A 27272-nucleotide genomic window follows, 5' to 3' on the forward strand; every position below is an offset into this window, starting at 1 on the left:
TTAAATCCTATCGGAAACCCAGTCAAAATCTTTGAATAGCTCCAGCTCTACATCAGATAGTGACTCAGACTCGCCTGGCGGTGTCAGAATGGGGGCGCATGATGTGTACATTCTATTAAAGTAGCGGACGTCGTCTGGTCCCTCGATGGATGGTACGCATGGCGGCCTGACACTCTTAAACAATAATGCGAACCAGTCTATTTGCTGTTAAAAATTCAAAAAGTTTAAGGGAAAAGGATGAGGAAGATAAGTAGTGTGTACTCTTATACAATCAGTAAACTAAGAATATAGAATAATAGATATGAAAATAGGGGTGGCTTTTCCATAGGGACAAGGAGATGCTGGGTATAATTTTCCTATGATCCCTGAATGATTAAATATAAAATACCGTATTTATCGGCGTATAACACGCACCTTATTTTCAGAAGGAAATTCCAGGAAATTTCCCCCCCTTCATCCCATAGTGCTCCCCCCCTCCCATAGTATTCTCCCCCCCCTCCCATAGTATTCCCCCCCCCCTCCCATAGTGTTCCCCCCTCATCCCATAGTGTTCCCCCCCTTTCCATAGTATTCTCCCCCCCTCCCATAGTATTCTCCACCCCCTCCCATAGTGTTCCCCCCCTCATCCCATAGTGTTCCCTCCCCTTTCCATAGTATTCTTCCCCCCCTCATCCCATAGTGTCCCCCCCCTTTCCATATTATTCTCCCCCCCCCATAGTATTCTCCCCCCCCCCCCCTCGCATAGTATCCCCTAGTGCACTTTCCCTCTTGTCCCACATTTACTTACCTGTCTTGAAGCGTGGGCCGGCTTCACAGCGTACACCGCGGTACTGGAACTTCAATTTCAGGTACCGGTTTCCGGCGGGACTGAAAGGAAGTGTGCACACAATGTGCACACTTCCTTTCAGTCCCGCCGGAATCCGGAACCTGAAATTGAAGTTCCAGTACCGCGGTGCGCGCTGAACACCGGCCCACGCTTCAAGACAGGTAAGTAATTATGGGATATCGGCGTATAACACGCACCCACGATTTCCCCCCTATTTTCAGGGAGAAAAAGTGCGTGTTATACGCCGTTAAATACGGTACATGAACTCCAGAAATATTGTATATTTGGTTAAAAATCTCAACTAAAACCTAATATTTATTTAGCTGCTAGAATGTGTCTTTCTATTTGACATACTTTAAAAAAAGGGTGGCTCTTCAGATCCCAGGCATCATTCTCGCTGGCTCCTAGACGGACTTTGGGATCTTTATGCAAAAGCTGTAAAAGAAAATTTAGAAAAATGGAAAATGTTATTTTAACTGAAAAAAAACTGAGAATTAAAGGCATTTTCTTGCAGGTTCTGTAAAATCTTATTTTATGAGCTCAGGCTGTATACGTTAGTACAGAGCTCAATGAACAGAAGGCACCATATCGCCATGGCATCGTGTTCTGGTGCCCGGACATAGCTCTGCCCTGATCGATGGTATTAGTCATGCTTATTATTTCATTCACCACATGGAATTCTAACCGGTTTTATTCTGTAACTAGATCCATGTGTTTGTGACTGCTTGTTGTTCTCTGTTACAATCTAACACACCGAATATTCACACAGGACCAGCTGTGTTTCCAGAGCCTTACAAATCAAACTGCCCGAGCCCACATTCACACACAATGGAATCATTATAGCATGATAAGCCATAAGAGTAGTACTGCTTAGAAGCAGGAACTTTAATCCTGGAGGGTCCAAGAACGAGCTAACTCAATCTATCTAAATTAGAAAGCACTATGTGTTGGCAACTTACACTTCTTAATATTGATCGTGCTTCTGCAGTCAGGAACCTCGGATAGTGCGGCGTTGAATAGACAATATTATACCTCACCTCTCTTCTGTTACCTGAGAAGGGATACTAATAGAAAAACTACAGTTAGAAAAAGTGCAGGGTTGGCATGGGATCTACGGTGGGTAATGTCTAATGTAAATGGTTTGCCAAAGCAGAACCAATAAATATAATATAAATAAACTGAGAGAGTATTATAGGGTTAAAATTAAACAAAGTGGACAGCACACTTGTGTGATATGAATCTAGAAAAAAAACATTCACCACAATAGTTAACATTCTAGTGGTGTGTGCGGATAAATAAATAAGGACATGGGCATGTCGGGGGACACAGAGAGGGGAGGAAGGTCAACAAAGCACTGGAGCCAGTGTTCGTACAAGCCCTGTCAGGGAGAGCGGGGAAGCAGGGCAAGAGCACAAGCAAGAGTGTTTGCTGAGAAAGTCACCCAACGATCGTCCAGACACCAGGTGAACCTGCAAGACAGTTGACTCCAGGGATATTTCCATCCCACATATGTTGAATTACCTGAGCCAGTTGCACATAGGCTCATTAAGTGTAATGCAACAATAACATTATTTTTTATATTTATTTTATGTTCAAACTGTATTACACTATTTGGAGTATTTCCCCTTACAGAGACATTTGGGATATCATATACATGGTATATTCCTTATTTTTTTACCCTTACACACCACTAGTGCTCACTATTGTGCTAAATGTTTATTTCATAGATTGATATCACACAAGTGCGTTGTCCACTTAGTTTAGTTTTTATGTCTGAATATATTTGTAAAATTTACTGATTGTTTTCACTGTGGAGATTAGCAGCACTTATCGTTACATCTACACAGCGCCTGTTTGTACCATACATCTGTTTTTTTTTTTTTTTTCTATAGGGTTAAAATAAGTTTGGATAAAGTGAAGAGGGAGTTATTGGGTTCTGATATTTAGATACACAGTATAATGAGCTGTAGTAGTTATGGTGCTCAGGTTTCCCTTTAACCCCTACCAGTCTACAGTTTGAAATGCTATCACTATTATCAATGGACTGTTTGACATCACACAAGGTATTTTTGGTTTATAAACGAGGAATCCTACAAATTGGTAAAAATTAGCTATTCTTACCATTCCACACAGCATTATATAAATAACTGCACCGAGACTCCACCAGTCAATAGATGTTGTGTATGGTTTACCGCAAACCATTTCCGGTGCCATGTAATGCAGGGTGCCACAATATGTTCTGTCTTGTTCTCCATATCCCATCCCTCAGAAAAAGAGAAAAGATAAATGTGCATCGGTAAATATACTGATAGATGTTGACACTTCCTTTCAGTCCCGCCGGAAACCGGAACCTAAAATTCAAGTTCCAGTACCGCGGTGAGCCCTGTGCTGCCGGCCAACGCTACAAGACAGATCTGAGACTTTAACTTATAACAAAAGACTAAGACAACATCAGATGGTACAACATCAGATTCCCAGTAGACAGGAATAAGCCCTATGAAGTATTGGTAATTTTAAATATTTTAGAGTGCTCTCACCATTTTATATTTCACTTTGTTTCACTTGTATATGTGTTGAGTGGTGCACGTAGGTGATAGCAGCACCAGATTTTCACTTTTCCCAACACTCTGTTTCTATTGTATGATACAGATAGATGTTGCTGATATACAGTATATGTTATAAGTGATATTAGAATATTGCTGCAAGGAGTTGGTGCATTGCAGCTGCAGATTCTCTCTGTAATTTTGTATAAAGTTTTACATGGTGTTTACGAATCTGTGGCTGACAAGCCAACCAATCAGAGTGCTCTAATGAGAATTCAATGTGTGGGAAAGCCTTTATAAAGGCAATTCCCACTTTAAAGCTTCATATTGCACTAGCCCTCGCAGGACAAAGAAAGATTTATTTAAGTTGTGTCAGGTTTATAATTTTGTGGGCAGGTTTTTGCAATTGGGATTTGTAAGTGTTACATTGCAGGATGATGGATACTAAAGTAGCCTTTTTGGGGCTGAAGATAAGATTTACAAGAAAAAAAGACTTCAGAAGAGAAGTATAATTTATTTTCTTTCAAAGATATTAGTTTTAATGCCTCCCTCCCAATTTTATTATAATGAAAGGGGTTGGTAGGTGTAATTCATTGTAAAAGAGGGGATTGGGGACCCAATAGTGACAATCAATTTTGGGGGAGGGTTGGACAATGGCATGTTCAACCCCCATTGTTTAAAGGGACACTATAGTCACCAGAACAACTACAGCTTATTGAATTTGTTCTGGTGAATAAAATCAATACCTTAAGGCTTTTTGCTGTAAATACTGTCTTTTCAGAGAAAATGCAGTGTTTGCATTACAGACTAATGATAACTTCACTGACCTCTCCTCCGATAGCTGTTAGAGATCATTTCTAGGTCATGGCTGCCTAAAATGCATCCAAACATTCAGTGTCTTCTCCCTCTACATGTAGACACTAAGCTTTCCTCATAGAAATGCATGGGTTCAATTAATCTCAATGAGGAGATGCTGATTGGCCAGGGCTGTGTTTGAATTGTGCTGGCTCTGCCCCAGATCTGCCTCCTTGACAGTCTCAACCAATCCTATTGTGAAGCATTGTGATTGGCTCTGGCAACAACTTCTGATGATGCCAGCAGGCAGCTTGCTAGTCTGAGACAAACAGCATATGCACAGCTACAGCTTCAGGCTTGAATACAAGTAAGATTGTGCTATATTTAGGGAGGCATGAGGGGCCCAGGGGGGCTAGATGGTGGTTTTAACACTATAGGGTCAGGAATACATGTTTGTGTTCCTGATCCTTTAGCGCTCCTTTAAATATTTAGAGCCCCTACCCAGCACTAATGAATGTGGTGGGGACATTAGGTTCTCCCAGTATAAAATGAGTAGCCTTCCACCAACTGTCGACCTGCATTATTGATTTTTAGCCCCCCACCAAATGCCTACAGGTGGGGATACAAGGGACTATGTGCTCCCAATTATTTACTATGGACATTGGCTGCCCAGTCACTAGTTTTAAACAGTCCCTATGGCAGTTAAGGGAAGGGGGAGGTTTTAAACTTCCTTATAGTCATATGGGGATCTTAATGGTCCCCACAGGGTTTTTATTTATATATTTTGACCAACTGCAACATAATTAACCCTTGCAGTTGCCAAGGCTTTAACTATTTTCATTCTGGTTTCTATAAATGCCTAGGGGAAAGAATTTTGGAAAATTTCGCTGCATTTCTGACAAATTTCAGTCAGATGGGTTTGCCCCATTAAGTACGAAGCCAATCGGACTTTAGTGAGTAACGGTTTGTGTTTCATACATACTTTTAATTCGGTTTGCAGTTGGATGTTATCTGAAGGTAAAGTAAAATTCTGCAACTTTGTGAGAAATGACTTTTGTTTAATATAAACTAATTTTTACCTTGTTTACTAAGACCAAAGTCTGTAATTTTGGCAAATCCATCTATGTCAATTACAATGTTTTCCAATTTGAGATCTCTGGATTTAAAATACAGAAAAATAGTTTTTATTTTTTTCAATATCACTAGAGGCACTTGAATTACATGTTTTTTTTTTTAGCCTTTTTAAAGATTAGATTTAAAGACTTAACTATTATAAGACAAACAGTTAACATAATAACATAACTAATCAATCAAACCACAGACACAGCATTTTGATCACAATACATTAAAATAACACAGATAATATTTATGGGGACACTATGTATGTATACATTTGTTATACACCTACCCTTAGAAGGGTGACTTGATGCTGTCTTTACAAAATTGTGTCCAATTCAGGTACATATACACATAAATACAGAAGATATAAAATCTTTTACCTGAATTGGACGTACTACACGCAATTTTGTTAAGACAGCATCAAGTCACCCTTCTAAGGGTAGGTGTATAACAAATTTATTGAATGATCCACTCCTAAGGTGAACTGCTGTTAGCGTTTTTCCCTTTCTATTTTACTATACAAATTTGTGGTGGGTGAAAGGGACTCCCACCAGAGTGTTGTAGCGTTTTGCAATTTACCATAATCACTACCTAAGCGCCTGCAACACACAGCTCTTTGTTCACTATGTATGTTCAACTTTATTTTTTCCTGTACACTTACCTGTGAACAATATCGTTTTGATGCAAGAAATCCAGGCCGAGCACACAACACGCCGCATAAAACCTGTAGAAAAGAGAATAAGTTAGTTTCATTTTAGGGAAGGAAATGAAGTTTTTGTACCATTGAAAATTTTGATTCCACCAATCATGTGTCAATCTGTGCTCAGATATATTTCCTGCAATGTCTTGTATCTTCTGTATTAACAGTCAGCTTAATCTGTTTTTGATTTTGTTTTCAAATTTCTAGTCCACCTTAAAGGAACACTATAGGGTCAGGAACACAACCCTGTATTCCTGACCCTATAGTGTTAAATCCACCATCTAGCCCCATGGTCTCTCTAAATAGAGTAACATCATACTTGTATTCAAGTCTGCAGCTGCCTCTGGCCCTGATCTGCCTGCTTGGCTGACATAGTTTTCCCATAGGATTGGCTGAGACTGTCAAAGAGGCAGATCAGGGCCAGCACAAGCCAATCACAGCCCTGGTCAATCAGCATCTCTTCATAGAGATGCATTGAATCAATGCATCTCTATGAGGAAAGTTCATTGTCTCCATGCAGAGGCACTGTACACTGTACAGCACTTTCCCATGAAGCACTTCCAGCTGCCATCTTAGGAGTGGCCAGTGAAGTTATCACTAGGCTGTAATGTAAACACTGCATTTTCCATGAAAAGACCGTGTTTACTGCAAAAAGCCTGAAGGGAATGATTCTACTCACCAGAACAGATACAATAATCTGCAGTTGTTCTGGTGACTATAGTGTCCCTTTATTACATTTGGTTAGGATGTCTAGCTTGGTGTCACGAGTCCATGAATATTGGCTGGTTTTCTGATCTCTGCAGTTTGGTGCAGTACCTCATACTGCCAACACCTTTCTGTGGTGCTGTTGCAGGCTGCTGTCCTCAGACTGAAGAGATCTGACTGTCCCCAGCAGGCCTTTCCTTAGGATGATGTTCTCCCTCTTTAGTGTAGCCCAGCCCTTTCTGTGTCAATTCATTGGATTTGTTCTGGAGTTGCCCCCTGTGTCCTGCTCCTGGAGATCCTGTGTCCAGAAGGTCAGAGACCCAGAGGCCTCCAGTTTCCTCATATTAAATTTCCCTTTTCTCTTGTTTTGCATTTGTGTTACCCACTTGTTTTCGTGTAGCTAACATACTTGTTATCTTTCCTCATTGCTTTGTATTTATATGGGTATTAATTTCCTACTTACGGTGATTGCTGCTGCAGTCAGCACCCTTTACCAACCAAACTGCGACAATCCGTTTCCATAATCCCAAAACTATTGTTACTTACACAGCTCTGGTTGTGGAAAATGGCTGAAAGTTGTTGTTCCTAATATCGGTCATTAAGTCCCCACCAGCGGCATACTCCATTAAAAAACAAAAATGACCCGGAGTCTGGAAACTTGCCAACATGTTAACAAGGAAAGGATGCTGTACTTCGCTCACAGTCTGTAGGATTTCCTTTTCACATATAAGCCTTGGAAATAAAAATGGAATAATTCAACTAATCACTTTTTTTTTTTTGCTGTGCAAATAACAACATTCATACTTGTAGTGCCACGACAACATTTACAAGCCTAGCAATAAGAAATTGTATAAAGCTTCAGCATGGCATGTAGAGTAAACGCACATTTTTAGAATATAGTAATAACAAGCTAGAGTCATGTCTGGGTATATATTAAGATAGAGGCTTGCTAACGAGTAGCTTGTCCAGACACGGTGACAACTGATGAAGTAACATAGGGTAAGAATGCTAAATCACATGCTAAGCCATTACCCAGAGGAGTACTACTGCATCTAAAAGCTCTACCAGAGTGTCTCATCCACGCAACATAAATTATACGAAAAAAAAATACAAAAAAAAATGTAAGACTAAAGTAAAGTCAATGATAAAATTTTTTGACTGAACAGCTGAAGGCAGAATGGGAGTTGGAGTCCTTCAGGAATCCCAGCAAAGCTCATACAGGAGGTGTAATGGCTATATGCTGTAGTGAGTCCCATGTTTAGCCAATTCCCAGTCTCTGGATATGAAGAATAGCTGTAATAGAACGGTGAGGCAAGGCAACTCCATAGCCCCAGGCCTTTGTGTAGGCCTGGATCCCTGATCCACAGGCTTGAGAAATGACAAAGTTGAAGTCCTTCCCATCTAAGGGACAGCAGAAGAGTGGTATGGTTTATCGCTGATTGCTGGTGTGGTTGATGCAAGGTGAGTAAGCCCTTATTGACCTTCAGCCCAGGAGTATCGTGGAAACGAGGAGCAGTTGCTTGCGGTTGAGTAATGCCCACAGGGTCCTGTCACCATCTCGCGTCTGTCGCCTCTGATCTCGAGATCGGGAATTCAGCCGGGACAGTTTTTCTCGGGCTGTTAGCTTAGGCCAGAAGTCGTTAAAGATAGCTTCCAATATTATCATAGAGTGCTCAACGGGGTCACTCCAGGGCTACTCTGTCATATTTACAGCATGCCCCTGATGGGAGAGTACCTCCACCATCCTGCATTCAGAGTTGCGTTCCAATACACTGCTGTACGATTCCAGACAGGTGACAGGTAGCGCAGTGGGGACCGGGATAACCCCCACCAGCCCAGGGGGGACACAGTAGGTCTTTGCAAGAGAGTTGTGCTTCACAGGTCAGAAGACTGGCCGCCTCTCCTGCCTGGTGCCTTCACTAAGCCTCATCGGCTCCGCCGGAGATAAAGGCATCGGCACCTCTAAAAACCGGACCGTACCATTCAGTGTTAGCAGCTGGTAGGGCACCGAATGTGTTGATTGTGAATGCAGATTGCCTCAAGAATAGGCTTAAAATAGGAGTATTGTGAGGAGCACTGTCAAGATGCAAATAGAAACATGGAATGTGACCAATAAGAACCATTCGGCCCATCTAGTCAGCCCAATTTTCTAAATACTTGTATTAGTCCCTGGCCTTATCGTATGGCTAGGATAGGATTATGCCTATCCCATGTATGCTTAAACTCCTTTACTGTGTTAACCTTTACCACCGCAGTTGGAAGGCTATTCCATGCATCCACTACTCTCTCAACAAAATAATACTTTCTGATTTTATTTTTAAACTTTTGTCGCTCTACTTTAAGACTAAGTCCTCTTGTTGTGGTAGTTTTTCTTATTTTAAATGGCAACCAGCTACCATGAGGCATAGGCCTTGCCCCCAATTAATCACTTTTTTAAAGGCAACTCTTGCACACAAATAAAAACTGACAAATAGTATCACCATCCAAAAATTAATCAAAAAATTAGGATGATAAGTACCCTCCATTTACTGACCTTGGGACTCTTTTAGTTCCAGTTATGTCTTGTTTTTTTTGGGCTTTTAAAGCAAATTTGCTCTTTGTACGCTTGTACTCAACAAGCAGAACCTGAAATGCAAAATACATATATATATATTGTTACCTAGCATTTATCTTGACACCTTTTATATTGAAAGTGGAATTCACACCATAACCCACCTTTCCAAATGCTCCTCTTCCCAGCACACAGAGACAATCAAAATCCTGAATGCTCAGCCGAGCTCCTTGCTGAATACTGCAAAGAAAAGAACACGTTTTAAATATATTTAAAATTACATACAGTCCCCTCCCCCATGAAAAAACAAAGACCCAAAACAAAATTCTACTATAACACACAGTATACGTTAACAGCATTGATGAGAAAGATGAATATCTCAATACCCAGCTGATGATGATGGATTTTCCACATCTGCTTCTGCCAATGGAACAGCGTCACGAACTAAACCCTTTGGTGGTCCAGTGATTTCTTCTGCAATGTTATCAATATCAATAACTGCATCTTTCTCTGTTGATGTTTGGATGTTTTTTTCCATATCAGTAGCAGCACCAGGTGGTGATGATTCCACTTTCTTATTGTCCACTGCTGACACTTGAGGCGTGTCAATTACTACAGCCTGCTCTGGAGCTGGTTGGATTATCTTTTCTGTATCTTCATCGTCAGCTGGCAGCAATGGCTTCATGCTCTCAGAGTCCTCTACTGGTAGTGATTGAGGATTAATAGCTGCATCCTCCTCTGGAGGTGGTTGGATTGTCTTTTCTGTATCTTCATCGTCAGCTGGCAGCAATGGCTTCATGCTCTCAGAGTCCTCTACTGGTAGTGATTGAGGATTAATAGCTGCATCCTCCTCTGGAGCTGGTTGAATTGTCTTTTCTGTAATTTCATCAACAGCTGGCACCGATGGCTCCACGCTGTCCGTGTCCTTTACTGGCAATGGAGTAGGGTCAGTAACTAAATAAACTTCTAGAGCTGGTTGGATTGTCATTTCTAGCAAGCTTACAATAGCTGGTGGTAATGGTTCCATGCTCACAGAGTCCTCTACTGCTACTGGCAGTGGAGCATTGTCAAAAATTCTAGCTTCCACTGGAGGTGGTTGGATAGTTTCTGTACTAATGGTGTTGATAGCTGGTAGTGTTGAATCCACATTCTCAGTGTCCACTACTGGTACATTGTCAATAGTTGTAGCTTCCACTGGAGGTGGTTGGAAGGTCTCTTCTGTAATGGTATCAGCATCAGGTGTTAATGGGCGCATGCTCTCAGTGGCTACTGGCAATATAGGATTGTCAGTAACAACATCTTCTTCTGGAGCTGGCTGGATGGTCTTTTCCGTTTCAGTATCCACAGCCGGCGCCGATGAATCCACGCTCTCAGTATCCGATTCTGGCAGCGAATGAGCATCAATAGCTGCATCCTCCAGTGGAGCTGGTTCGGTGGTCTCCTCTATAAAAGTAGCACAGAACATAACTTGAGTATTGTATATGATACACAGAGATCAATAATGGATTAATTGCTTACATCATAATCCAAAAACTCTAAAGTAAAAGCATAGGAAAAAAAAGAAGGAACACAATCTCCAAGCCTAGAACTTTATTTGAATGTTTTAATTGTGAGTTATGGTTTATAATATTACAATAACCAATAATACCAATGTCGTTAATGGGAATGGCATCCAGTGAAAATGATGATCTTCAGGTAGGTATAAGTAATTTAATCTGTGTATACTGTATATGTTATAAGATGTACATCCTGCAGTATGGTTGTTAGAATGGATGTATATGTATCAGTTTCTCTACCTGTAAGATAATGAAATGTGAAACCCCACACTGGTTACTGAGTGCATTCACACTGCTTGACAAGCTTGATGTGTTCTATCACACTGGGGGCTAGTACTGGGGTACAAGGGTTCGCCGCTTGTCAGTAACCAATCAATAATAATTTCTGCCTGATAGATGCCTTTAAAGGCCCATGGGCAGTTTGCTATTTAATACGAGGCATGTTAAACATACACTTACCTTGTTTTGAGGAGATTAATTTCTTAATTGTTTGAAGCTTTGGCCTTTTCTGGGTGAAAGGACTGGAAAACGTCACCTATTCCAAAACAAGGTGAAAGAGTTAACTGCAGGAAGTAAATGATAATATCTTATTTTGCCAAACCAACATAAAAACAGACACACAAATGGAAAAGTAAACAGCTTCAAATCTGTTCTTCTACAGCTAATCACAATAAGTGAAGCCCTTTATTTAGACAGTCTATAACTTAATATAGTGTCCTTTATCTAAAAAAGTCAAAGATTGCTAAAGATGCTATAAGTGGTAATGTAGGTAATATGACGTATATACAAAGGTTTATTCAATAAATGGCAAATTGCATGAATTGAAAACAGAGTCCCTTTAAGCTAAAAATCCAAGTTACTACTATTGCTGACTTAAGGAATGCTTTCAAATCACCTATTGTTACCTAAGTTGTGCATTTCAGTTTACACTTCAGTACAGTTTGATTTATATTTATACACTTATTCACTAAGTGTGAAAATCCACTATCTTTTAATTGTAAAGTTGTGTAACGTAATCATTCTTTTGTTTTCTGTATTATTACATTAAAATATAACTATAAATTTATCGTGGCCAGAGATTGGTTCTCACCTTGATGAAAAGGGTGCCCTGTGGTTCCAGTTGTAGACACAGTTCCTGTTTGGGGTTCAACAGGAATTCTTCCAACTTCAGAGTCTTTGTGGCACACAGTGATCTCTGATCATGCCAATATAAGGATATTTCTAGCTCCCGAGACTATGTAAAAATTAAATGAACAATAGTTATTTAAACAAAAAAAGTTTTGGGCCAATCAAGTTTTCGTAAGGAACCATTTCCACACATTTAAACCACATTTTACCATTTTCACATTAAAAAAAAACAAAATTATTTTTCATCAATATATTGAGGTTAGTAAATGAATAGATATAAATTTGTTTAAAGTGTTATATTCTTTGCCCTATTACTAGCCACACTACTAGTCTTCCATGTGTGTGCTTGACACAGCAGGACTTGCTAACTTTGAGAGATTAATCGCAGTTCATTCCAGGTCAGGTGTACAGAGCATTAAGCAGACCCAGAAGTGGTGGGTATGTAAACATAAAATCAGTTTGCACCTATAAATTTTCTATCCACATGGCAAGCTTGTTTATTGGGGAAAATAAGCAATTAAACAACGTGGTTAGTTAATGCTTGACAGAATGCCTTTAACTAAAAAGTTATAAAAAGTCAAGGTGGCAAATGTTTTCTAAAATATGCAATATATCACAGATTGTTTAAAAAATCCTTTAACAATATCTAGAGAAAGATAAACTAACCCAATGTTAAACAACTCTACATTTTAACTGTCTGACACATTAAGGTCCTAAAAGGTTTAGAAAAAGGAGTTCAATTAGACAACTCTTTACAGGATTTGAAGATTTATAACGTATTAATTCTACCTGGGGCCAAAAATGAATTCAAGCTAAAAAAAAAATAATACACGCATGCCATATGTACCTTATCTAAATCCAGTTTAAATGTCTTATTCCAGGATGGGTTAGAAACAGTTTTCCAACTTGTTGAACCCACTGGAATATGATCGATCTTCAGCTGAGTAAGGACTTCACCTGTAAGGAAATTTCAGGAACTCAACTTAAAAGGTTAAGAGTATTTTAATTTAAAGAACATTTCTACGTAGCTTTGGTCAATACACAGACAATATAAAGGTTCATCTATTAGCTTTACACAAAGCTCTAGAGGTTTGCTTTCATCAAAGGAGTCTAATCTCCTGTATTCTGTAAAAAAAGCAAAATAAAATAAAAAAACTAGACAACTTTATAGTCAGCCAGGTAATACAGTCTGAATATAAGCAAAGAGATATATGTGAAATAACACTAGAACCAATTCACTAAAAACATGTTGAAAATGATGTTCCTGCTGTCGGTCTTTTTTGTCTAACAAATAATGTAAAGAATGGAGTTTGTACGATGAGTGAGTCCAAGTTTATATGTGGGTAGAGTAGTTTGGTGTTGACCTGCTACAAATTTTGAACAGGATATAGATCGATATTGTGGTTTTGATTTTCATTTGGATAGCGATGTTTATTGTAAATACATATTGGCCACAGATTTGGAAGAATTGTTTTACAGAGGTGTCTTCAATAAATAATTTGTGTAACCAATCCAATAGAATCAGGTAAGTGAGTTTACGATAAATAAGGCCATTGTAGGGCATAAGGCCCGTCTACCAACTTAAAATGTAGTTTGTGAGCTGCTGTATAGAGTAATGTTAAAAATGTCTTATTATGGAACAATGGCCATCAAACGATCTGAACAGGTGTTGCAATGTATAAAGCTTCTTTTTCTTTTTAAAACTACTTTGCTATACATTGCAACACCTGTACAGATTGTTGGCTGACTAAAACGGTCTACTTGGTTTTTTACTTTGGAGCAGCGCCATTTTTTTTGTAAATCTCAAGACTGAGATATCTAATGGATTTCCCTGATTCTGAATAGTCTCACTACGCTAACACGTGGAAACCTACAGCATGACAACAATGTGGGACTAGGAGGTTTCCCACTGCAGCCTCGGTTTGGCACAATGGAAGAGGTCCCATGCTGCAGTCTTGGTTTGGCACACTGGATTAAGGAGGTACCATGCTGCAGCCTTGTTTTGGCACACTGGATTAAGGAGGTACCATGCTGCAGCCTTGTTTTGGCACACTGGATTAAGGAGGTACCATGCTGCAGCCTTGTTTTGGCACACTGAATTAAGGAGGTACCATCCTGCAGCCTTGTTTTGGCACACTAGATTAAGGAGGTACCATCCTGCAGCCTTGTTTTGGCACACTGGATTAAGGAGGTACCATCATGCAGCCTTGTTTTGGCACACTGGATTAAGGAGGTACCATGCTGCAGCCTTGTTTTGGCACACTGGATTAAGGAGGTACCATCCTGCAGCCTTGTTTTGGCACACTGGATTAAGGAGGAACCATCCTGCAGCCTTGTTTTGGCACACTGGATTAAGGAGGTACCATCATGCAGCCTTGTTTTGGCACACTGGATTAAGGAGGTACCATGCTGCAGCCTTGTTTTGGCACACTGGATTAAGGAGGTACCATGCTGCAGCCTTGTTTTGGCACACTAGATTAAGGAGGTACCATGCTGCAGCCTTGTTTTGGCACACTGGATTAAGGAGGTACCATCCTGCAGCCTTGTTTTGGCACACTATATTAAGGAGGTACCATCATGCAGCCTTGTTTTGGCACACTAGATTAAGGAGGTACCATGCTGCAGCCTTGTTTTGGCACACTGGATTAAGGAGGTACCATCCTGTAGCCTTGTTTTGGCACACTATATTAAGGAGGTACCATCATGCAGCCTTGTTTTGGCACACTGGATTAAGGAGGTACCATGCTGCAGCCTTGTTTTGGCACACTGGATTAAGGAGGTACCATCCTGCAGCCTTGTTTTGGCACACTGGATTAAGGAGGAACCATCCTGCAGCCTTGTTTTGGCACACTGGATTAAGGAGGTACCATCATGCAGCCTTGTTTTGGCACACTGGATTAAGGAGGTCCCATGCTGCAGCCTTGTTTTGGCACACTGGATTAAGGAGGTACCATCCTGCAGCCTTGTTTTGGCACACTAGATTAAGGAGGTACCATGCTGCAGCCTTGTTTTGGTACACTGGATTAAGGAGGTACCATCCTGCAGCCTTGTTTTGGCCCACTGGATTAAGGAGGAACCATCCTGCAGCCTTGTTTTGGCACACTGGATTAAGGAGGTACCATCATGCAGCCTTGTTTTGGCACACTGGATTAAGGAGGTCCCATGCTGCAGCCTTGTTTTGGCACACTGGATTAAGGAGGTAACACCCTGCAGCCTTGTTTTGTCACACTAGATTAAGGAGGTACCATCCTGCAGCCTTGTTTTGGCACACTAGATTAAGGAAGTATCATCCTGCAGCCTTGTTTTGGCACACTGGATTAAGGAAGTATCATCCTGCAGCCTTGTTTTGGCACACTGGATTAAGGAGGTACCATCCTGCAGCCTTGTTTTGGCACACTAGATTAAGGAGGTACCATCCTGCAGCCTTGTTTTGGCACACTAGATTAAGGAAGTATCATCCTGCAGCCTTGTTTTGGCACACTGGATTAAGGAAGTATCATCCTGCAGCCTTGTTTTGGCACACTGGATTAAGGAGGTCCCATCCTGCAGCCTTGTTTTGGCACACTGGATTAAGGAGGTACCATCCTGCAGCCTTGTTTTGGCACACTAGATTAAGGAGGTCCCATCCTGCAGCCTTGTTTTGGCACACTGGATTAAGGAGGTATCATCCTGCAGCCTTGTTTTGGCACACTGGATTAAGGAGGTATCATCCTGCAGCCTTGTTTTGGCACACTAGATTAAGGAGGTACCATCCTGCAGCCTTGTTTTGGCACACTAGATTAAGGAGGTCCCATCCTGCAGCCTTGTTTTGGCACACTGGATTAAGGAGGTATCATCCTGCAGCCTTGTTTTGGCACACTAGATTAAGGAGGTAACACCCTGCAGCCTTGTTTTGGCACACTGGATTAAGGAGGTACCATGCTGCAGCCTTGTTTTGGCACACTAGATTAAGGAGGTACCATCCTGCAGCCTTGTTTTGGCACACTGGATTAAGGAGGTACCATGCTGCAGCCTTGTTTTGGCACACTAGATTAAGGAGGTACCATCCTGCAGCCTTGTTTTGGCACACTGGATTAAGGAGGTCCCATCCTGCAGCCTTGTTTTGGCACACTAGATTAAGGAGGTATCATCCTGCAGCCTTGTTTTGGCACACTGGATTAAGGAGGTACCATGCTGCAGTCTTGTTTTGGCACACTAGATTAAGGAGGTACCATCCTGCAGCCTTGTTTTGGCACACTAGATTAAGGAGGTATCATCCTGCAGCCTTGTTTTGGCACACTGGATTAAGGAGGTACCATGCTGCAGTCTTGTTTTGGCACACTAGATTAAGGAGGTACCATCCTGCAGCCTTGTTTTGGCACACTAGATTAAGGAGGTACCATCCTGCAGCCTTGTTTTGGCACACTGGATTAAGGAGGTCCCATCCTGCAGCCTTGTTTTGGCACACTGGATTAAGGAGGTACCATCCTGCAGCCTTGTTTTGGCACACTGGATTAAGGAGGTACCATCCTGCAGCCTTGTTTTGGCCCACTAGATTAAGGAGGTACCATGCTGCAGCCTTGTTTTGGCACACTGGATTAAGGAGGTAACACCCTGCAGCCTTGTTTTGGCACACTGAATTAAGGAGGCTTTCTTGCAGTTTATACTCCACATATATTGAAGTGCTACAGTTTCCTATGAGGTTTGCTACATAGACCCTCCTGTGTTATACACCCCTGGGTATGACATTATGTCAAGGATTTTACTGGTGATCTGAGAGGTGGGCCTATCTTATTTATATATTTTTTGTCACACTATTCCATGTTTTCTACTATACAGTAACGTTTGTGTAATATTGTATTTGTTTAATACTATTAGCATTTATTATGAATGTACAGGATTACATAATAATGTACTGTTATATATCACAATGTCATTGTTAGATACATGTAATAATAATATTTAATGGCAATTAAATGGATGAGAAAACTAACCCAAAACATTGCATTAACAAATAATCAGGAAAGTCCAGAGCATAAAATTGAAAGTCAGGCTGTGAGCTGTGTTCAAGTCTCAGAATGGTAAAGCCGCAATCCCAAAGAAACAATGAAATCATCAATGAGTAAAGTAGTCGAGATCTCGTCTACTGATTAGATAAGACGATAATGTAAGGGGTGTTGTGAGCCAGTATTCTCCCCATGGACCAGGAGGATGTTTCAAAGGCAACTTGTAACTTGTTTAGAGGAGGATATAAAGTTGACAGATAGGATTCCCAGCTTGAAGAATCTTTGGTAAATGTTTCCTTCACTTTTAAAGTTTAGAGTCACTTCATTCAGAATTTGTAAAATAATTTGGTGGAAAAAGGCAATTGTGGAGGGATATCTGGAAATATGTTTTGTAAAACTGATCTCCTTGACAACACTTTCAGTATTGTGATTGATTGGCAGGGTCTTTGTGAAGGACGGAGAATCCTATTAGATAATAATATTTGTATTTCGCCTCCATTCTCCCCAAACAGGAACATTGCAGAGTTAAAGGATCCAAGATTCCTATACAGACCTTGTCTAACCATGACCAGTCAAATGTTACTGGACTATGATTATAAATTCTGTCAGTAAATGGTGGGATATGTAGTTTAACAATTGTAGCAGGGAAAGGTTCGATACCCCAGATATGGAGCACTGTTATTGAGCGTCACTGTACACATAACGGGATTAATAAGATAAAAATCACTGTACTAGAAAAGTCAAAAGTCTCTTGGATGTTCTGATTGCTGCCACGGTTGTTTCTTCTGATCCGGTTCATTAATAAGAATCTTCCTCGACGTGGACTCCTGCCAAGGAGAACATCTGACGGGTCCTTTAGTCTGCCAGGTACATTCTCCAGAATACCGTGACAGCCCTTTACTCGCACTTTCAGAGTACCTGTCAAACAATCAGAATAAATATTGTAACAATGGCTATAAGACTTTCACATTGATGTTAAAGAAAACTTTGTGTTTGGTCTAAGTAGCACACACAGAATATGAAATGATTAGGCAGCTTTTACATCTTTATCAGAATATAAATCAACCAAAACTGAACTTACAAACAGATAAAAACTCAGTAACTTCAGTTAGTCCCTGCTTGGTAGTCAGACAAGGTTTATCTCACTGGTGCCATTAGAGAGGAAACGTATACTATTTGCATTATTAGATATTTCTAAACACTCACAGGAGTAATTCAGAACCAAAATGCAACAAGTCCACGCTATACAAGTTGGAACCCCTCTATGCAAAGTGAACAAGGAGTCCACGTCTGGATTAACCTTTACACTTAGTGGGACTCTAAGATAATAAAAAAAAAAAAAAGTAAAACTGAATTCATGAGAATACCAAAAAAGTGCAAATTCTCAGTAACATGTCATTTTCACATATTCAGATGATTATAAACTGTGTCTTAGACAGAGTAAGTAAAGTCATTTATCTAATTTCCCATTAGTAAAATATTCCTCAAAGTGTAATGCTTAACTTGTTTACTTAGTTTATGCTATTAATTCACTCAATAAAAAGTTATGCAGAAAGCTAGCTCAGTACATTTGGAAGAATGATGCTAAGAGTTACATATTGTTATCATTTAAAATGTCACCGGTCACATTTAAACTTGCATACACGTCACATAGAATAAATCCTGCTGGAATATCAGTAGGCTAACTGTGAGTTTCCTCCAGTCAGACTTCACACAGATGGAAACATGCTCGGATATTTCAATGTTAAATATTCTTGTTTCGTTTATTCCCAGATCTTTCAGAGACAAAACAACTTACCGGTTAGTGCTATGGACTTGGATTTGACTGAACCAAGGGACAGTTCCTCGGTGGTTATACTCTTCCTATGGTGGCCATCAGGAAGTTCTTTCACTCGTTCCTGCAAGGAATATTTAAGGAGGTCCAGCTTTTCATTTGACGCCTGTAGTATTGATTGTGCCTGTTAAAAAGTGAAAAAAAAAGATAAAGGATCAACAGAACGACAGACATTATCTGCTGGCAAAAATATCTGGAAGCTGCTGTCTAACATGAGCTGATGTTCAAGGTTAGACACACAAGTCCTACAAGTGTGGCTCATACTTTCACTGTATTTATAAAGGGTGTTATAATTCCACATCATGTTCAATGTATAAAACTCAGGATTAATCACTAAAGTCTGAAATCTGAACTGCAAATATTTAAACTAAAAATAGTGATCTGGAGAAATTCCATCTCGGCTTTAGTCAGAGCTTATCTAGGTTTGTTTCAGTTTGGTAATTCAGATTTTTATTTCCTACAAATCAGTTTATTGAAAAAAACCCGTATTTAACTTAAATGCTGAATGGAAAAGAAAAAACTAGTTAGCATAGATTTCCATAGATTGATATTATGCTATTGGCTTTTAATAAAACTAAATGGGAATTAAACAATTGGGAGAATTGTAAATAAAGCACCATAGAGACAGAATAAAATACAGAACAAATGGACCAATAAAGACTTCAAACAATTAAGGTCTCAGAAGAGAGAATATAAATTATTCATAAAGCAGATTCTGTTGGCGCTTTATAAGTCATAATACTATACCATGGCTACTTGGCTAATGCCAATAAACTGCAACTTCCAACCCCTTGACAGACATTGGAGGCCCATTATTCATTCTGGGGATGAAATGGTTAAGAGAATACACTTTGTAACTGACCTCAACAAGCGGCTTTCCATCCAATTTCTGGATGGCATGTTTGGCTCCTTCAGCCACGGCACGCTCGATCGCAAATCGGTGGCTCAATTCCTCAATGCGTTTCTCCAATGGACTTATTGTAGGTGTTTCTAGGACACAAATTATTAAATTTTATTATATTAATGGTAAAAAGGAAATCGACATGGTAGTTTCAGGTGTCACAGTATTAAACGGGTAATTTCTATAAGGTTTCTCTACATATTTCTATATGTCTCAGTGCACTGTTTCAAACACAAAACATTTTAACCGCTTTCCGACCACAGACAGAAATTTCCCATCAAGCTTGTCATTGCCTAAAGGAACCTTGATGGAAAAGTTCTGTCATTTATTAAAGTTAACCCTGGATCACCGCAATCGCGGGGTTAACGCTCCTCTGGTCTGTCTCGGTATTCAACGCAGACTGGGAGCCCCCGATCGCACTGTCCCTGCAGCTGTGATCGCTCTGACAGCCTCTGACTCTTCCGCGGCCAGTGTGAAGTGCATGGAGACGGATCAGTGATGATCTGCTTCTCCCTGTAAATAAAAGTTTTTAAGTTAAATCCCACCCCCTTTCACCTGCTTTAATATAATTAACCCCTTTCATGCCAATTGATCACTGACTACAGTTGTCAATTGGCAGGGACTACATTTTACAGTCATCAGCTTTTTATTTTTTTAAACCCTGAGGGTTAATTTTTATCTTTTTGAATCCTCCGGGGTTATATTTATTCTATTAATTCATTAAAATATTTTAAAATTATATATTTAGCTAGCTGGGGTGGGCGGAAAATAGTGGGGAATTGGTGAATTCGGTGTTAGGCTAGCTTGCCTGCTAAAGAGCTCCAAAGTGGGACACGGACACATCAAAACACCATGAAAATTCACACTTAAAAACCTGAACTTGTCACGTCTCGTTTACAGCACTGTAACATCACAAAATAGTGTCTAGGTCATACATTGGGCATATTGGTTTACTCAGAAGATGTAACTGAGCATACTTTTGGGGATATTATGACAGTGACCCATATCAAGTGTAAGAAAATTTTTTTTTCCTTTCACCACAAACATTGGCATAAATTCGTAAAAAAATGGTGACAAGTTAGGGCACAATATACGCCATATAAAATACCCTGGGGTATCTGCTTTATCAAATGAAAGCCCTTTGTGGGGTTATTTAAACAGTCAAACTGCTATAATACTCCAAAATGAGACATAGGCCCGTCAAATCATTATATGAAAATTCTAATTATAGAAACTGAAATAGCCTTGTCTCTTATATGGCATTGTAGATTCACAGAATAGTGCCAAAGGCATACAATGGGGGTATCGTTATACTCAGCAGATGTAGCTGAACACAATAGCACACACTAGCTTTACGAAATACACATTACAAAACCGTTGTTATTGGTGTATATGCCAAAATAGAGAAAAAAAACACTTTTACTCCAATATTTAGCAGAGATTGGCGATGAAATCGCTACGTTAAAAGTGTCAAAATAATCTTGGGTAAATAGCCTGTTATAATAAAACACAGTAAAAAAGGAGGAATATTGGTAAAAGGTGCTCAAATCACCAAGTGTGAGTCACTCCAAATCACACAGAAAGTGTATAAAGCAATATCGTAAATAGTATGGTGAGAGCAAGTAATTATACACCAAATATAAAATAGATAAAATATATTAAACAGGCAATATTACCATATGTCTTGGATGTCCTAAAAATATAAAATAAAGGACATAGTATAGCCTGTATAAAATGAATGAAATGAAATAAATATAAAATTGACCACTCACGTGGTGCTGAGCCTTAAATAGCGGCTCAGACTATAAGCGCCTTTTTATAATTTCCTGGAGACCGCAATGCTGGAAAGGCAGGTTAAGTTTATCTCTGTCAGAATCCCCTTGTGTCAATTGATGAAAACCAAGTCAGGAAGTACAGGAACAAACTTTATTTGCATAGCATAGCATATAATGGAATCTCCCAAGAATATTGCACTAACGCGTTTCGACCGTTATAGTCTTTATCAAAGTGCTGTAGTGTGAAACAAATTTAGCGTTTAAATACATTAAAAAATGCGCGCATTGTGATTTCTTCGCCGGTTTACTTCCGGTTTCCGGCTGTTACTCCTCGTCATTTAATTTCCGGCTTCCGGTCACGTTGCGTGTCACAGGGCATTTCCGGGTCAGCGGTCATGTTCCCTTTGCGTTCCAGCGAAACTCCGGTTCCGGTCAGCATCAATGAGTTTTTCTCAAATATCTTTTGTACCATGTCCATAATGTAAATAAACAGTGTAAAGAACATCCATTTTATACATATTTATCCATGCTTTGTACTGCTATTCGGAACTTTGGTGGGGAAGCTTATTGGAATAAAATATTTTACTAATTTTAACACAGTAAAAATTATTGAAAAGGATTACATATATATAAGAATATGTCATATCACGGAATATATAAAAACAGGCGAAGAAATCACAATGCGCGCCTTTTTTAATGTATTTAAACGCTAAATTTGTTTCACACTACAGCACTTTGATAAAGACCATAACGGTCGAAACGCGTTAGTGCAATATTCTTGGGAGATTCCATTATTTGCAAATAATACAAGAAATAACATTTGAATCATAGCTGAATTCCCTTTGTCTGACACTTCCAAGAGCTGTATGTTTCCCCATAAACCTAGCTTTCTATAAGAGAGCAGAACACAAACCACATTCACAATACACAGAACATATGACATCACTGTACCTTTATGTTGGAGAATCAACATGCGCAAAATTTCTATTTTTCTTTTGCTGTCATGGAGTATTTTCTGAGCATCACTGAGATGTTTCTGATCCTGTAAGCAGAAAAATCAAATGGATAATTAAGATAAACAAAGACTGGACGTTTAGGTTTATTACCCCACACCGCCATGTATACATGAGCTAAGTTTAATTTTCACTGTCCCTTAAAACCCTTTTGAAGAGACAATGAAGTCACCAAGGCGCTTAATCTCAGTGAAATGGCCTGGGTGCAGAGTTCCTTTCCCTTTTAATCCTGCAATGTAAAACATTGCAGGTTTTTTTAGAAGTTATTGCTAGGTTAAGTTCACCTTTAAAGGCTGTCATACTGACAATGATTAGAGGTGCTTCCACAGCAACAAGTAAAAATCGGTCATGTGTCGCGGAAGCTCATAGAAAAGCATCAGATCTCCAATGCAACCCAGGAGGAACATTGGATTGGACCATCAAGAATAATGCCACGTTTCCTCACTGATGTTGCGGGATGTAGAGAGGTGGAAAAGGTAAGCAAAACTTTACTATTATTTTGTATTGCACATGAGGGGAGGGGGACGATGACATGTATTTGACTAAGATCCAGCGCACTCATCCATTCACCAAATAGCAATCTCAAGGCTCATATAATGTAGTCGCTTTATTTAAAAACACCTAACCTGGGCAAAAATAATGGGAATTTAGTTACAGTATATGATCATACATTGCATAAGCCTGCCACAACGTCAATGTACCCCATTCTTGGCTGGTCCTAATCTAGCAACCTAATGTATGCTCTTATGAGATTAATCCACCTCAACTAGGCAAAAACATTGGAGTTGTGGCAGGCTTATGCAACGTATGATCATATAATGTAACTAATCCCCCATTATTTTTGACTAGGTAAGGTGATTTTAAATAAAACGGCTACATGTTAATACTTAAATTATTGTTTAGTGAGTGCGCTGGATCTTGTATGTTGTATGAATTGGCCCCAGCAGCACCCTTATAAGTATGCATGTTTAGGTGAGTGCCTCCCTCTTGGTTTCTTGTATTTGACTAGGGACAGGGGCACCTCAGCATTAGGGATACAGGTTTTTATTTCTAACACTGTAATGTTCCTTGCATTTCTCCTCTCCTCTATTGTTGGTCTTCACCTAGAGATTTAATACATTTCCCTCTTTACCACCAAATTACTTCACATTTTCAGAACGGACACACTATTTACAACAACGGCAAAAGGAAAGCTAACAAAAAGGATTTTGCAAATGTGGAAACTATACATCAACATAGTGTACCCCTCCGCTATTAACAAACTATTTTAAGACAACATCATGGTAGATGGAGAGGATGTTAGGGAATACTCGTTTACCAATCACCTTGATCCCTACCTTATCTGAAATGCCAGCCCCTTCTAATTAGACAGAATGTGCTCTCTGGGACGTTTCAATTTATCCTGTATTTTACTTTCATTCACTCTTATGGTATTTACTTATGGCTGCCTATTCCTTGTACATCCTTTATATCCTTTGCTATCATGTCTTTCCATGTTTTTTTTCTCACCCATGGTTTTTGTTTCTTATTTCTCTTTTACCATCCATTCACCCCCCAATATGTCCGGTAAATACATTGAATCAAACTAATTAAAAAAAACGAGAGAGTTGTGTATATCTTTGCACTTAAAAAAGTGGAAGGAAGAGCCTTGTACTTTTCAGCTGAGAGAGAGCCGTAGGAGAACTCCACAAAATGATGTCTTTTAATTTCAGTTCGATCCAGGAGCAGAAAGAGTCCATCAGCTCCCGGATCCCCAGCCTGCTATCAACTAAAATTAGCTAGGAACCCATCATGAGTGGGAAAAAGTCACACATTGCAGAAAGTGGAAGGAGTTTTCTAAAATATAAATTAATAAAGATATAGTTGATCTTTAAGATGAAATAAAATATGTCCAACATACTTTGGAACGGCCGGTAGAATACGCCTTTATCAGCTTTTCTGCTTCGCTCTTAACTTTGAACTCATCTTCGAGTTGTTTCTCAAAAGTGGCTAACTTGTCCTCATCTGGTGAGGAGCATGAATCACTATCAGAAGCAACTGGAATCTGGGGACCATCTGCAAATTAATAAGATAAAATCAAAATTACAAATGGCAGCAGACAGTATCACTCAATCGAGGTTAATGAAAGACAGACATCGAAAAGTAAAACCACGATAGCTGAAGCCAGTCATGATAGCAGCATCTAGTCTACAGTAAGTCACAAAGTGGATATAAAAATGGTGTAAGCAGGTTAATGATGGGTAATTTGGTTACTTTAATGGGATATGTGATATGTATCCAATATATATTTATATATTTACATAACACACACACAAATACACAAGGTGTTTTAATGTACCTGGTTGTGCCCCTGCTCCTTGCTCGATAACATCGATTACTTGTGTTCCGCTGACCTGAAAAGGCAGAAATTAAAAGAATCAGAAAAAGTCTCTTTGCCAGACGAACAGGATCACAAGTTATTTGTGGCTCTCAGTGTGGTTACTATGTGCTGGATTGTCTGCGAGGACTCTCTGGTCCTGTCTGGTGTGGTAGACTCTGCTTCTATTGATCTGGTGCAGATTGCCTGTTCCTGTGCTGTTAGTATTAGTGTCTCAATGCTGTCTTTCAGTCCGGATATATTTTTTATATACATATACAGGATATATGTGTGTATAAGCATCCTAATAACAATACTATATAGTACTTTCACTTGACATACCACTAACTGAAATGAATAAGGGTCAAGGAATTCATACCACAAAAACCGATACAGTAACCATATGCTGTCACTGTGCTTTGGACATTAAAACTGGAGCCATGAAAGGGTTAAATATTGAAGAAAGAATAAAATGATAGACCTGAGTGTAACCTCCCCAGTGTTCCCCATTACTAATCAGATAACATGTTCAATCTGTATTCTCTTTATCCCCCATCCTGGACTACACTGGGGATTTGGTTAACATAATAAAACTCTCAGTTAATTATATGTAGAACTGGAATCTTATACAGAAAATCAAGTCTTTTACTTACATCACAGCATACACATGGAAAACAGGAAAAAATGGTTCTACTATTTGCCATCTTTAGCCACGTGATCACCACAGCAGCTAAGCAGTGACTACTGTCTAAGCAGTGTGTACTGACTGAACTGTGCTCAGCAAGGATGATGTCACAGTGATGTCACAGCGAACAATCAGATGATCTGTAGATATCTCTGCCTTTCTATACTCCGTATAGGAGGAAATGCCCTAAATACTTAAAAATATAAATAAACTGCATTCCCCAGTGGAAAGTAAAGTTTAAACACACACACACATATATATACAGTGAAGGAAAAAATAATTTAATCCCCTGCTGATTTTGAAAGTTTGTCCACTGACAAATAAATAATCCGTCTATAATTCTAATGGTATGTGTATTTTAACAGTGAGAGGCAGAACAAAAAAAAAAAAAAAAGTCCTGAAAAACGCATGTCAAAAAAGTTTTACTTTGATTTGCATGTCAATGAGTGAAATAAATATTTGATCCCCTATCAATCAGCAAGATTTCTGGCTCCAAGGTGTCTTTTATGAAGGTAACAAGATGAGATTAGGAGCACTCTCTTAAAGGGAATACTCCTAATCTCAGCTTGTTACCTGTATTAAAGACACCTGTCCACAGAAGCAATCAATCAGATTCCAAACTCTCCACCATGGTGAAGACCAAAGAGCCGTCCAAAGATGTCAGGGACAAGATTGTAGACCTACACAAGGCTGGAATGGGCTACAAGACCATCGCCAAGCAGCTTGGTGAGAAGGTAACAACAGTTGGTGCGATTATTCGCGAATGGAAGAAACACAAGATAACTGTCAGTCTTCCTCGGTCTGGTGCTCCATGCAAGACCCAAAACACACAGACAAGGCAACAAAGGAGTGGCTCAAAAAGAAGCACATTAAGGTCCTGGAGTGGCCTAACCAGTCTCCAGACCGTAGCCCCATAGAAAATCTGGTTTTACTTTGAATCCTCAGAATTGTGGCTAATGCATAAGTCATAGTTATAAAAAATGGCAGAGTAAACCCTTTCACTGGATGGCGCCAATTGCAAAATATGGACAATGTAGGGGCAGAAAAAAAAAATATATATATATATTCAGCTACGAGTAGTCATTATAAATTTGAGATGATTAACCTGTGCCATGTCAGGTGTGAAAAGTTCTTGCCCAAAGACACTGAACTGAGCTGCTCCGGGCGAGAATAGAACCTTCCATTTCCTGTTCACTCTCGGTCAGAAGAGGCGTGGGAATGTCTGTACTCGCGAGGCACCTTTACGTACACTCGCGGGTATGTCTGTACTCGCAAGTGTACTTAAAGTGAGTGTATGCAAAGTGGGGTATGCCTGTATATAGTAGTATTTACCCGCACTAGTGTTCTTTCTGTGTTCCTTTATTTAATGCGGATAGTAATTTTTTAATAGTCGCTAAGAAATTTCCTGTATGGAAATGAAATGTTGATATTTTTATTGACTTATTTACATGAAATAAAGGAATACAAAGATAGTTATCTTATTAAAATACCTATTTTTTCAGAGGAAAGTTGCTATTATTTTAAAATCTAGGTAAAACTCGCTTAAAATCGAAAAATAGATACAATTTATTTCTTACTAAGGAAATATTCAGTGAGTATAAATGTCAAACTTTGTTCATTAATAAATAAAAATAGCGCTTGTTCCATTTGATCAGGACAGTAGATAGAACGATACTTATTGCGCACTAAAACTGTAACAGCGTAACCAGAACCTTTTCTACAACACTCGCCATCTTCTCCCATTACAGCCATGATCTCCACAGACATATCAACCCTAGAACCAGCAGCCACCAAATCCAT

At 39.5% G+C, this 27272-nt stretch overlaps 1 protein-coding gene across 1 annotated transcript; it reads right to left on the minus strand.

Moving 5' to 3' along the window:
* On the minus strand, positions 1 to 27272 carry LOC134582609 (serine/threonine-protein kinase N2-like). Its single transcript, XM_063439275.1, has 20 exons — positions 27219 to 27272; positions 24770 to 24824; positions 24332 to 24486; positions 22370 to 22460; positions 19605 to 19732; positions 18707 to 18866; positions 18477 to 18492; positions 17641 to 17861; positions 12771 to 12880; positions 11886 to 12029; positions 11255 to 11330; positions 9626 to 10682; positions 9404 to 9479; positions 9222 to 9313; positions 7235 to 7420; positions 5945 to 6007; positions 5244 to 5320; positions 2948 to 3090; positions 1181 to 1261; positions 1 to 204 (listed from the first exon to the last, which is right to left on the minus strand). Exons 1-20 carry the CDS (start codon positions 27270 to 27272, stop codon positions 1 to 3), a joined length of 3189 nt encoding a protein of 1062 aa, XP_063295345.1.

The sequence above is a fragment of the Pelobates fuscus genome, chromosome 13 (assembly GCF_036172605.1).
Source record: "Pelobates fuscus isolate aPelFus1 chromosome 13, aPelFus1.pri, whole genome shotgun sequence".
NCBI classification, from domain to species: Eukaryota; Metazoa; Chordata; class Amphibia; order Anura; family Pelobatidae; genus Pelobates; species Pelobates fuscus.